Source organism: Limulus polyphemus, unplaced genomic scaffold (assembly GCF_000517525.1).
Source record: "Limulus polyphemus unplaced genomic scaffold, Limulus_polyphemus-2.1.2 Scaffold2013, whole genome shotgun sequence".
NCBI classification, from domain to species: domain Eukaryota; kingdom Metazoa; phylum Arthropoda; class Merostomata; order Xiphosura; family Limulidae; genus Limulus; species Limulus polyphemus.
This window is the reverse complement of record NW_013667623.1, coordinates 49,038-62,165: the sequence shown is the minus strand read 5'-3', so window position 1 is coordinate 62,165 and position 13,128 is coordinate 49,038. Positions and strand designations below refer to the sequence as shown.

Here is a 13,128-nt window from a genome sequence, read left to right as displayed (position 1 = left end):
CTCTATATGCTTCCCATTGTGCCTTCCCATCGAATTCCTGTGGCTTCCTTCATACTAGATCACCCCTATTGATGACACTCGTGTCTAGAATGTGACTTCTGGAAGGACTGAAGATGTCTGCATTAGGGTTTAGCTGCAGGGTCTGGAAGGGGCTTCCTGTTGTCTGCTGCTGATTAGGTCCATGGCTAATATATCCTCCTTGTGTAAAAGACAGTAAATCATCCTTTAATGTATTTAATTCACTTTGAAAATTACTAATCTTTTCCAGTTGTACTTCTTGTTTCCTTTCTTGTTCCAGTTGCCACTGCTGTAGTATCTCTTCTTGTTTCCTTTTTTTTTTCTCCAACAACTGCTGTAATCTCTCTTCTTGTTTATTTTGTTGTTCGAGCTGCCACTGTTGCAGGTTTTCTTGCCACTGCTGTTATCTCTCCTCTTGTTTATTTTCTTTCTCCTCCAACCACTGCTATAGTCTGTTTTCTTGTTTATCTTCTCATTCTTCTTGTTTCTGTTGCTGTTCTTGTATTGCTGCCATTACATCTGCTAAGCTGTAGTTTGATTTGCCATCTTTCCATCTTTTTTTTTTCCCATCCCACTTTCTGACACCAATTTGTTATGTATCTGCTTGTTTGATAATTTCCGGTATTAAGTCTTTCCGAGGAACTTCAGCGATGCAAGTCCTTTTTTAATTAAAACTAGTTTATTCTTTCTTGATACAACTTTGTAATACACTTAACAACTTTTATAACACATGCTATAAATCACAGTGATTCACACACTTTACTTACGGTGCCTACTGTTCGCTTGACTCAATTATCTATATCTTCAATCTATCTGCATCTCTTCTTTTATTTGCTGGGCTTATATACTAAAAAAGAGGCGTCCCAAACAAACTAGGAGATTCACGATCATTCGAGAAACTTCTCGCACACGCCACCAGCATCATGTGACTTCCGCTGTCATAACAATAACTATTATTTATGTCAATAGAATTGACATTAAAACACAGTTTATAATTCAAATTTTAATACTATATATGTTTTACTTTCTTAATTTAAAAGGATATTTATTTATTTTTTTTGTTTCCCATAGTCCTTGCGGACCGTCGAGCCGATGGCAAATCTTGCTCTGCCATCGTTTCTAAAGCTGTTTCTTACATCAAGGATGCAACCCACTTGACAGCCTTCCCCTTTGGAAAGGACGAGCATGTTTTGTGGGATATATAAAGAAAAAATTGTAAATATCAATTTTTGTTTCTCACAAAGAACCTCCTATTGTCTTATTGATCAGTTTATATTTTACATGCAAAAGTATTCATGCTCAGTGATGGGGAAAGTTTAATTTAATCTAGCAAAAGTACTCATCCCCAATGAAAGAAAAAGTTTAAGTTAATCTGTCAATTTAAGTTATTTCATGGGCTTTAAAAAAGTTAAATATGTTGCACTCTTGGTTTCACTCAGAGCCAAAGCTCTGAGCTACTTATACCACCCAATGCAAAAAGTAATTGTTGAGCATTTCTGTCATGCTAAGAGCCGCTGAACAGTAACATACAGTAAATCTACATTTGTATTCTTTAAGATACATTACATTTTGAAATGTGAATGATAGTGTGATCAATTCCTAACAATTTAATGCTGAATATCCTGCTCGTGAAATAAAATTTGGCATCAACATTATTCATGCCTGTTCTCCAATCATTTCAAAAGTGAATGTTGAGCTTTACCTGCATGCACAGCTTTTTGAGTAGGAGACAGATGAAAGCTCGGACAGACACTACGGTTCGCAATATATACAAGATTACATTACAATGGTTAATGAATTAGATACTCAATTTTGAGATACAGACAAGCTAGAATATAAATTAAGAACCTCCCACCTCTTTGATTTGCTGAGATGTCAATATATTTAGACAATCTAGTAGAGTGGCTCCTCCCACTACTCCATTCTTTTGAAACCTCTTGTCTAGTCCCACCTACTTCTTTTGTTACTATCATGAGAAAGAGCAGTTTCCCGTGTACTTAAATCTGACAGTCGTATGTAACTAGCTTGAAGCATTAAGTCATAATTTTACCAAAACTACTGAAGTGTAATGACTATGTTGTTGATCATATATGGATTGTATAGAAACTAAGATAAAAGACAGAGGTTTTATGTGCACTAATATAGAAATCTGATGATTATTTTGTTTTCTAAAATGCATATTTGAAGCCTACAAAAATTAATATCTCTTTACCTTCCACTCGGAAGAATAAATGAGGCTCATGGTGAAGCTTAGTACATATGAGGCATGTGCACACAATCTCATAAAACTGTAAGTACTCTAAATCTTTGTTTTTTAAAGTATTTTTTTTATATATTTTCTATGTTTTAATAAAAATAACTAAAATTTAAGCATTTGTGAATAAATAGTATTTATTGGTTTATGAATAAGTTTGCTGAAATGGAAATAGAATTTCATAACATGCACACAAATAACATCTTTGTATACTTATACAGTATACCACTAAATTCCAAACATCCCAAAAGGCTTTAAACCATATAATAAACATTTTCACAAATTCAAAGAACAATATCATTACTCTGGGGGATTCTCATTGTAAACACTGTAGGATATATAAGCTGATAAATTTCACATCGCATTCTCAGAGCAGGGTTCAAGTCAACTTATTTATTCATGTGTGCTTTGTTGCTCTTAAGAGTAAATTTCACATCGCATTCTCAGAGCAGGGTTCAAGTCAACTTATTTATTCATGTGTGCTTTGTTGCTCTTAAGAGTATTGTATTACAGTGGCACGTAAACAGTCTAAGGACACAAGTGGTGATTTGTTACTTTATTTTCAACATATTTCTATTTCAGTCATTGACAGTGAAAATAAACACAGAAAATAAATGTGAATTGTTTAGCATTTTAAACTCTCAAGACAAGGACGTCGAAAAACTTCATAACAAATAACGAAACAAGAGCACAGCTGCTCATTTGATTTCTGATTTTAGAACTTTTCTTTTCATTGTACTTTAATGATTTGTCTACTGGCTGAATAATCAAATATATTGTTAGGATAGAGATAACAACAGATAAAAATATAAAGATTTACTGAAGAAAAAAGGCTTTATATTTATTTAAGAGGTTTTGGAGATTACACAAATAAGATTTGAGAATTTTGAGACAAAGAGAAGTATTTTTAATCATAATTTAAAATTCACTTTGCACTTGGACTAGTCAAAGAAAGATCTAATATATTCACAAATCCTCAGTAAATACTTCATTAAAAAATGCTTTTTTGTTTGCCAAATTTTGTGAAGATACACATAGTATGGAAACTATAACAAGTAAAAAGTGGTTAAGAGGTCAGTCACTTCAACCGACCTTATGTTGAGACAGTTAATGAGTCATCCCTTGATTTTTGCTATTATTGAAACACAAAATGTAAAATTCAGTGCAAAACACTCATCTTTCTTAACATTTTATATAGTTAACATTGATAAATTACACTTTTTAACATAAAATCTTAATTAACTTAATAAAGTAAAACTAACAGCATAGATGGCATTAAGAATAAATGAATTAGTAGCATGAAGACATATGCTAAAAAATTTAAACTTACAAAACTGACACACTGCCAAAGGAGATATCCGTCATATTACGATCAACATTCCAAACTACTTCTGTATCAGCTATCTTGCTTCCAATTTTAAGTAGACAGAAGACACCAAACCTTCTGTAATCTCCTTTATTCTTGAAGTGATCACTATCTTTCCATATCAGTGGCATTCGGATATCTGTTGGAGGGAAGAGTACATAATACTGAAGTATAGTGATCAATTAAATCTTTGAGCATACCAAAAACATTATGTTGTAGTTGTTTCATATTTCATGTTTTTATAAAATTGTTAGATAATACACTAGTCTGATGTATATCAATATTAATTAGATTTTATAAAGAAGAGATATTATATATATCAAGATTAGCTGGGTTTGATAAAATAGTAGTTTATAAATACACTATATGATGCAAAGAAAGAATGCAGATGTATTAACTGGATTTAGTAACAATATAATGGCCTAACATGATGTTAAAAAAATCTGCATTGATTGCGGCTCTCACTGGAGATGCTTTATCAACCAAAGAACCAGGATTAAATTATTCTTGAACTCAAACATGGTACATCATTAGACCTTCAACACACATCATCTTCCAGTTTGTAGTGTAATCACAGATAAGGACAAAGTACAGTTGAACCAAATTTGATTTTCTATATATTCAGTTTAGCTAGCTCTCATGACAACTAACTGGGTTACAATATAATGTTCCAGAATGTTGGGAAACATGAAATAACCAAGTCTTAACACTAATTTAATGAGGATTTTTTGTCCTGAAAATTTTCAAATCCTGTACTGATACAACAAAATGACTTGATTTACCAATATACTATAGGTGTATACAGTATTGGAAATAATTATGGAAATGCACAGGTGATAAACAAACTGGAATTATAATTAATGAATAATTTCAGCATAGTGGCAAATTTATTATTAGTATAGTATGTTATAAGAAAAAATAGAAAAGTGAAGTTGTACAATGTACTAGTATTTTGTATTTCATTTAAACAGAGCAGTACACAATGATTATATCAATGTGGGAGTGTGAAATATCGATATGTGTCCCACATTACTCTCTAGAATTCAGCAAACTTGATTGGTTGGTATTTAATCTTCTCAGTTTCCATATAAGCCTCTGCAGTCTTAATAAATATTCATATTGGTATTTTGTACAAGCCAAGCCTAACTGCAAGTATTTTATCAGCTTATTATTACTTCCACGTATTGTTTCACCATAATTGTTGCATGCTTGGGATAATTGTCATTTCCCCAAAGAAATAAGATGAAGGATAAGAATTTTAATCTCTATACTATTTTCATTACTACTACAGTTGTGTGTGTATATAGATAGGCCTATTTCTTTCTGCTGTCGTTCACGTTTTCTTCTATCGCCATTTACCACTGTACAATCCTGGCTGTGGCTCACCAATTGTCAGATTAAAGAAAATAATATAATATATACAAGTTCTTGTTTTTGACAATTGTCGAAATAAATGGCTTTAATTATATTGTTTAATAGTATAAATACATACCATGTTGTTGTTGGGCTTAGGATTCTTCTACAGTAGGTGTCTGTGACTTGTTAGTGATAAATTCAATGATGAATAAACAGCACACACTTTAGTTGTTTTCAAACAATAAATATTCGAAAAAATTAAATGCATGTAGAATAAAGTATTCACACTAGAGAGAATATAAGCATATCATAAATGTTATATCAGTATGTGTATAGTTCTCCTCTTCTTGTGAAAAGTCCACTTAGGCCTGTTCAATTACTTTAGAATTTCAGTTGAGAAGCCAACCTATTTTCTCTAATACTATCGCAATATTAGTCTGGTGTGATTCACTTATGATCGTGGTCTTCTTTCTTCTGAAGATCCTATGTTCCTTTTGTCAAAGTGTACTCAGACTGATTCAATTACTTTAGAATTTTGCTTTGACGGGATAAACTTATTTTTTTCTTATTTCCTTTTCCACTGTTAGTTTCACTCTAATATATATTAAATGTTAGGCCTATGTCAGTCGTTAGGCCTATCACTTTTACGTTACTTAACTTCACACCAACTATATTCTCTTTGCTTTTATCTGTCTAATACTATCTGTCTGCTGCTTTCTGCTCATCTCATGCTACTTATATCTTTATTACATAGTCGTCTGGCCACTTTCTATATTCTCAACACCAATTAGTTATTAATACCTTCTACAATCATCTGCTTTTAACTTACAAATATACATTAATCACTAATATTTAAACCAAAGAGTCTGTTATATCATGACAGACTTCTAGGCAGTGAGCTTATTCAAACAGGTACTATAGCAACCTATACAACTAGTTTGTAACATATGAGCTTGTGGGATACTTTACCAAGATTTTAGCGAAACTATAAAATTCTGGTATTTCCATATTTCTCTCTCTCTCTTTTGTTTTGTCCTCTTGCTTTGACTTTCTTGTTATCTACTTCAGATGCCAGTTGGCCAGTAATTTAGTAACATTATCAACATTTTAATAACTAAAGATATGATTTTTCTCACTTGTTTTCTTTTACTATCAGCTTTGAAGTTATTTTTCATTTAACAACCCTCAAGCAGAAATTGTCAAATATAAGTGTACTTGAAACCATAGATTAGTTAAAAAGTAACATTTTAGTGTTGTGACCAAGATTGTCATTGTAGGTTATTATTAAAATACTTTTTACTCCATTCACTCTCTGGTACAGTAACATTTGAAAAGTGTGATATCACTGCAGGTCTGTTTCTTAAGAGTGAACAGTTATGATACAATGTAATGATCTCGGACAGTTGTAATAGTGATGATTGCAGCAGCTGTACAAGAGAGCGAAAGAATCTGTAAGTGGTTTGACAGAGTGACAGCATAGTTATATTCCTTTGGCTTTCAGGTTACATGTGGAGCTAGTTCATTTGATTATATGATTACAATGAAGCCAACTGTTCAACTTCATGCTGACATGCTCAAACACAGAAATGCTTCAAATGTGATGGATATAGGCAGGTCAATGTACCTTTTCTTTCAAGGATTCACAAATAAGAGACTAATATGTCCATCTGAATTCAAACATAAAGACAGTTCAGGTTACAATACCCTTGCAGATTACCTGAACAATTTTCATGAGAATGGAAAATTACCAGACTTCATCCATTGAACATAGGTGATGATCTTAGTACAACAGTTGCAAAAGGAAAAGCAAAATGGCAAAAGGCTTGTAAAAACAACTACAATGAAACTAAGTTAACTTCTCTTCAAAGGAAAAAATAAAGCAAGTCAAATGAATAATAAGTACTGTGGAAAAAAATAAATCATGCAGGCTTCAAATTATCAAAACTCAGTTAACTAAATGCTTCTTCTGCAAAGAATCTGTAAAACCTGAAGGACTACATCAAGTAAGTACTTTTAACCTTGACAGTAGAGACAGATCAATTGCCACCCTGTTAGTTAAACTTATAGCAGGTGATGTAATTTGTATCGAAATGAAAGAAACCATCTACAATGCTTGGTATCATTATGTGACAGTGTCAAAACTATGGAAAGTCAACCACCATTCAAAAGTCAGTAGAATGATATGTTCAATAGCATTGTACTTGCCTAACTTGTAATACATATTAAAGAAGAAGTTAATGAGATAGGCACTCATTTATTAAAATTAAGTGATTTGGTGAAAATGTGCTGATTGCAACTGGGACAACTTGGAATTCATAAAGGAGAAGGGGTTTATTCAATGTGCCTGAACGAGAAGCTCTTCAAGCTTACCCTTAAAGGAAAGACGTTCTATTGATCTGCATTTCTGCTGTAGGGAGAGTTCTGTAAGAGGCTTGATAAATAAGAGTAATGACAGTGATGCTATGTGTTAAGCACAACCAGTTCATATGGTATGTAGGCTTTTTGACAAATTATTCTGTTTGAAGATTCCTTCACAACAAACTGACAGGATATATTTGGTCTACCAAAGAAATAATGAAACTTACAAAAATACACAATTGGAGACATAAATTTTGATTAATGGGCTTAATCATAATTAAAAACACTGATTGAAATTAGTTGATTATTCTTGTGACAATGATTTAATTGAGACATTAATAAATATGATGCAAACAGTGGTATTTGCTAATAGATTGATCAGCAACCTCATTAATTGAATACATTTGACTAATCAATGGGTACAGTGTTCCTCAAACTATGGTACATACAAGCAGAAAAAAAAAAGAGTTGACACAGATGCTGCCAGCTAGCTGCCTTCCCTTTAGTCAGTAGTTCAAAATTAGTGAACGTGGCAGATAGCTTTAGTAGCTTTGCCATAACAAATATGAGACAAGCAAGTTTGTTGTCAATATTTCAATTATTTGGAAAGTTGAAATAATCAAAAACACTGATTTCAATTAGTTCTTGACTTTCATGAGAATCAATTTAATTATAATTTTCATTAATTAATTGTTGGAATAAATGTAAAAAGTAACAGTTGGAGACATTAATTTTGATTAATTGACTTAATCATAATCAAAAACACTGATTGCAATTAGTTGATTATTTTTTGACAACAATTTAACTAATTTTGATCAATCGACTGTCAGAATAACTGAAAAAGCTAATTTTGATTAGTTGATTACTTTCATAAGAACCTATTTAATTATAATTTTCACTGATCGATTGTTGGAATAAATGTAAAAAGTAATAATTACAAGCATTAATTTCAATTAATTGACTGAATCATAATTTAGATTAATCTGTTACTTTACATGATACTAATTGATGTAGTTATTCCTCAAAGGTAAGTGATAATATTGCCCAGGCCTATGACAACAGCACATGCCTAAAAACCATCATCTATCATTATGCTTCCCAACTGGAGTCAGGAGTCACCATTCCCATTTGCACAGGAATAATAGTGTATGCACATACCCGAAAATGTGACTGACTGATAACATGATTGAACTTGATTTGCAGCTCATATGACAGAGTACTGCTGAAACCTCAGTAATTGTTTCAAACAACTTGCAAATTAAAGCTTTCACAACAGTCTGTGGACAATATAAACCACACCCATCATGTACAACAACAAGTTCATTTCATGGTATTGGAATTACACTGTTTCAGCATCTGACTTTGCTAGATGAGGTGGGTGTCAACAGCATCACTATCAGGACCAGCTCTTCAAAACATGTGAACCTTCTGCCACACTTTTACATGAATGCCCCCTTCCCATTTCAATACCAGCATAACATCCATTATCATAAGCTGCAGCTGTTGCTTTTTCAGCTCAAGGACACAGAGCAAAGATGCACAACCAAGGAGATTAAGCTTGCCTGGAGAAATTTAAAATTACATTGTTCACCTCTACATCAGCTTACGATGAAAACATCAAGAACAGATGGGCAGTTAGTGGTATTTGTAAATAGATTAATCAATGACCACATTAACTTTCTTGCTACAGGCTAGGTCGATTCAACGTAAAAATTGACCCCAAACTGACCTTTAGTTTCCATACTATAACTTCTAATATGTTTTGTGTATCTTCACAAACTTCATAGGCTTTCAGTAACCATTATCAGCTTTTTGTAGATACAAAAATTCAAAACTTTTAATGAAGTATTTTCACAAAAAACCTCTCCATGAATATAAGGAGTCAAAGTGTTGAAAGCTCCAAGTGTAAAAAAAGATTTTCGTCTTAAGATTAAAAATACATTTCTTCATCTGAAAAATTTCAAATTTCATTTGCATAATCTCTAAAACCCCCTAAATAAATTTGCAACGTTTCTTTCAGTAAAATTTTGTATTTTATGTTATTTTCTCTACCCTAACTCTATATGAAGTTAATCAATTTGACCAACCTCATAATCAACAAAAAAAAAGTGAAATAAATCTAAGTTACCCTTTTTTCTTTTCTAGAATGACTTCGTTTATTCTAAATAGCTTTAAACTCATAACAGTATATATCTTTTTCTACTTAAAATGTTATTGTTTTCTTGCTCTTTCAACCACTGCTATTCCTACCACATAAGTTGTAAATCACTTGGCAAATGTGTGGCCTACATTACCCTATTGAATTACATAACATAAGGTTACTTGAGAGCATATCTCATGAAAAAGTTTTATTATTACTATTCTTTACTTTACCTAATCCAACCTAAAAAGTTTGTAATTTTTACATTTTAGTTAATTTTATAATAATAAATAAAGAATAAACATGAAAAACAAGAAATATAGTACTTGTGTCTTGTTGTTTTGTGTTATCGACTGTTGATTAAACTTAAAAATCCACTTTCTTATACTAATGGTACTAATGCAGTAATTTTTTATTTAATGAAATAATATACCAAAGGGGACAGAATAATAACATGCACAAAGCAGACAATGTTCTATAACTATCACAAATTAGAAACTGCATGACAAAAGAGCCATTAAAAATTCAGCTAAGCTCATCTATGTGTTTCCAGTGAGAATAAAATTTGAACTTGACGTGAAATAGACAATTCTCTGTACAGCAAACAACATAATATATCATTTGATAGATTAAAACTTTGACGTTCTATTGGTTATAAACAACATAATATTAAATTTCAGAGAGAACTACTGGCAATTTCTGAGAGAGATGATGTGATGGGTGGGTGTGAAAAGTGGGGTCTGATTTCTAGTTTATAGCTCTGTAACCAAATAAGATTATAGGCTATACAAATTTTGCTTTGCCTGAATGATGACAACATTATAATGAGTAATTTACATTAAATTTCATACTTCTCAGAGGTGTGGTAACTAAATTAGAGAAGAGGGGATACTTAAAGAGCAAATGTCACAATTCTCACACTAGGATTTCAGGATTTTTGAAAATATTGCCTTATAAAATTACCAACTTCAAACTTCTATGATATTAATACTTAGATTACTAGCTATATTTTTATGCTAAATTTATTTGTATACCATGATATAAAAAAAAAGTAGTTGAATTAAATTTTGAATGTAATTAAATTAAACCTCATTACATATGCAGAAAAGAATGCTTGTAGTGAAAGGGTTAATCAGTTACATTTGAGTAAAAGTACTTACAGGCAAAAAAAAAAGTTGGTAGTAGGTTCTGTCAGCTAGTTGCCTTCTTTCAGGTCAACAGTTCAAAATTAGTGAAGTGGTAGATAGCATTAGTAGTTTTGTCATGGTAAAGATGGGACAAGTGAGTTTGGTGTCAATATTTCAATTATTTGGAGAGTTGTAATAATCAAAACCCCTAATTTTGATTAATTGATTAGTTTACATGACACTAATCAATGTAATATGTTCTTAGAAATATTCAATTAAATTGTCTAGATCTAATAACCAGTCCTCTAATATTCTGCCCAAAAGCTTTGGTGTTTTATTGCCACAATTTGAAGACTCAGTTCATTCATTTGCAATAATGCAACATTTAATGGTTATTGTATGAAATGCAGTACAACACTTGAACACAGGCGAGATCCATATTTTTGTTTGTAATTAGTCGCTCTATGCAATACCAAAAACATTCAGTAGACATGACCATATATGCTTGGTGAGGGTAAATTTGTGCTTATGTTTGATGGTTTGCATATTGAAATGGTAGCATGGAAAACAGCAGAAATTTGATTGGAAAGAAGTAGATGGTAGACATCTCACTCAGGCTAATGTTACTACATCAGGCAGAACAAATTCATACCTTCAAGCAGCTCATTTGACACATACAAGATAAGCTCATCATATTATGGCAGCCATCCTGTACATTTGGTAACATCAAACCTACGATGAATACGTTGAAGAATTAAAAACTTTTGATGTATGGTGCCATGATAAAAAAAGAGCACAGTCCCCAGTCCAAGTATTGGTCACTTACTTACTTTTGCATTAAAGTTAGCTGCCCTAATGTTTGTAAAGTCTCCGAGATCAGCAAGCTTCCAAATATAAATTGACGTTCTCATTAATCTCATGCCACGGTTCTTCACATTGAATCATACAAACTATTCCTGATGGCCATCTGTACATATACAAGACATGCAACAACTTCCTGTTAAACAACCAAAAATTACAAAAAACTTGAAAACTCACATTTCAAAGATGGAGCATACATTTTTCGCAATGTCACTGGACCAGGCTCACAAACAAAACAACCAAATGGTGAGATATTTGGTCTAATGAAAAGCTCACAGGTTTGTAGGTGAATGACAGATAATCCAGAAATCACAAGGCTTATTCACAAATTTTCAAGAAAGCATGAAAACAACTGTAGAGTTTGGTGATTAACTCACTGTAATCTGTTATTTATAAGCATTAAGTAAATGGATTAGTGTCATGTGAAATATCGCACTAATCAAATAATCAAAATTAGTGTTTCTGATAAACCTAAATAATGGCATTATGATTTCCAATTATTATTTTCAATTAATTCAAGTTTGCTCAGCTTAAATGGTGTCGGATCTCACAAAAATAATCAACTAATTGAAATTAGGGTTTTTGATTATTACTATTTTCAATTATTCCAACTATCCAAGCAATCAAAAAATTGCATTACAATTCTCCTGATTATTATTTTTTTATTACTTCAAATATGTTCAGCCTGGTGATTAGAGGGGATTACCTCCAACTTTACTTGCTATTTCAGCTGTGGGGGTATTATGTATATTTCTGCTTTGGCCACTTTAGTGTTTAATAATTTGCAAGTTTACTGTTTTATTATGTTGTGTTATGTTTCTAATTTATAATTGCATACCTGTATTCATTAACATTGAATGAAGTGTAAAAATCTGTTTTTACATTGAATTTATAAATTCTTTACTTTATTCTATATTGTAAATAACTATAAATGTACTTTTTCTACATTGTTTATGTATTATGTGTGTAACACCACACCTCTTACTTCCCTGAATTTGTGTTCTTGGTAGAAGTTGTGTCAAGCACTGGCATGTATGGAATCCACAACTTTCTGATTATGGGGTAAACACTAATGAAAACTCTACCCACTTAAGTCACACCAGCCTTAAAACCAGTGTGAAAAATTACAAATGTTAATGTTTTAATTAATTTTGAGTAAACAATATCACAACCAGTAAACTGATACTTGGAAATATTGACACTATATTAATCATTTTATTCAAGTAACAATACAAGAATATCACATATAACTTTGATTCTGCACTGTACTATCAGAAACATTGCCCTATGGGCAGCTGTTTATGCTAGTAATTACTGATTGTAGTATTCATACCTCATTAAAATTTTTTAGAAAAAGTGAACATTTTCTTTAAGAAAGAAAGGATTTTTTCAGGGATGTACTGCATGGGAGAAGTATTCGGACAGTGCTGATATAAATTGTAATTTTTTATATATTAAAAGTGGTACCCTTTTAAGAACTCCATTTTTTAGTACTATATTTACAAATTACATCAATAAAGATATAATTAAACCTCACATGAAAGTCATGTTGTTGTTGTAAGGACTTTTATAGAAAATTGTGTTCTGCAATAAAGAAATGGTTGTTGCATATTGTTTGTTTGTTTTGGAATTTCGCGCAAAGCTACAC

At 31.7% G+C, this 13,128-nt stretch overlaps 2 protein-coding genes across 6 annotated transcripts in view; one reads left to right on the top strand and one right to left on the bottom strand.

The window, feature by feature from the left end:
* Nucleotides 1–1,124, top strand: part of LOC111087326 — a 106,699-nt gene extending 105,575 nt beyond the window's left edge. For 2 of the 3 annotated variants that reach the window (XR_002612033.1, XR_002612032.1), the window contains one exon: nt 1,090–1,124. The gene's annotated coding sequence lies outside the window, so the exon portion shown is untranslated. The remainder of the gene's footprint in view (nt 1–1,089) is intronic. The other variant, XR_002612034.1, reaches the window with a different exon arrangement.
* The window catches only part of LOC106465650 (rhotekin-2-like), a 159,864-nt gene that overhangs the window by 104,412 nt on the left and 42,324 nt on the right, over nt 1–13,128 (bottom strand). For all 3 annotated transcript variants that reach the window (XR_002612031.1, XM_022393589.1, XM_022393590.1), the window contains exon 4: nt 3,603–3,777. Coding sequence is in view for 2 of the 3 variants with exons in the window: in XM_022393589.1 (XP_022249297.1) it covers nt 3,603–3,777 (175 nt within the window). In the remaining variant the exon portion in view is untranslated. The remainder of the gene's footprint in view (nt 1–3,602; nt 3,778–13,128) is intronic.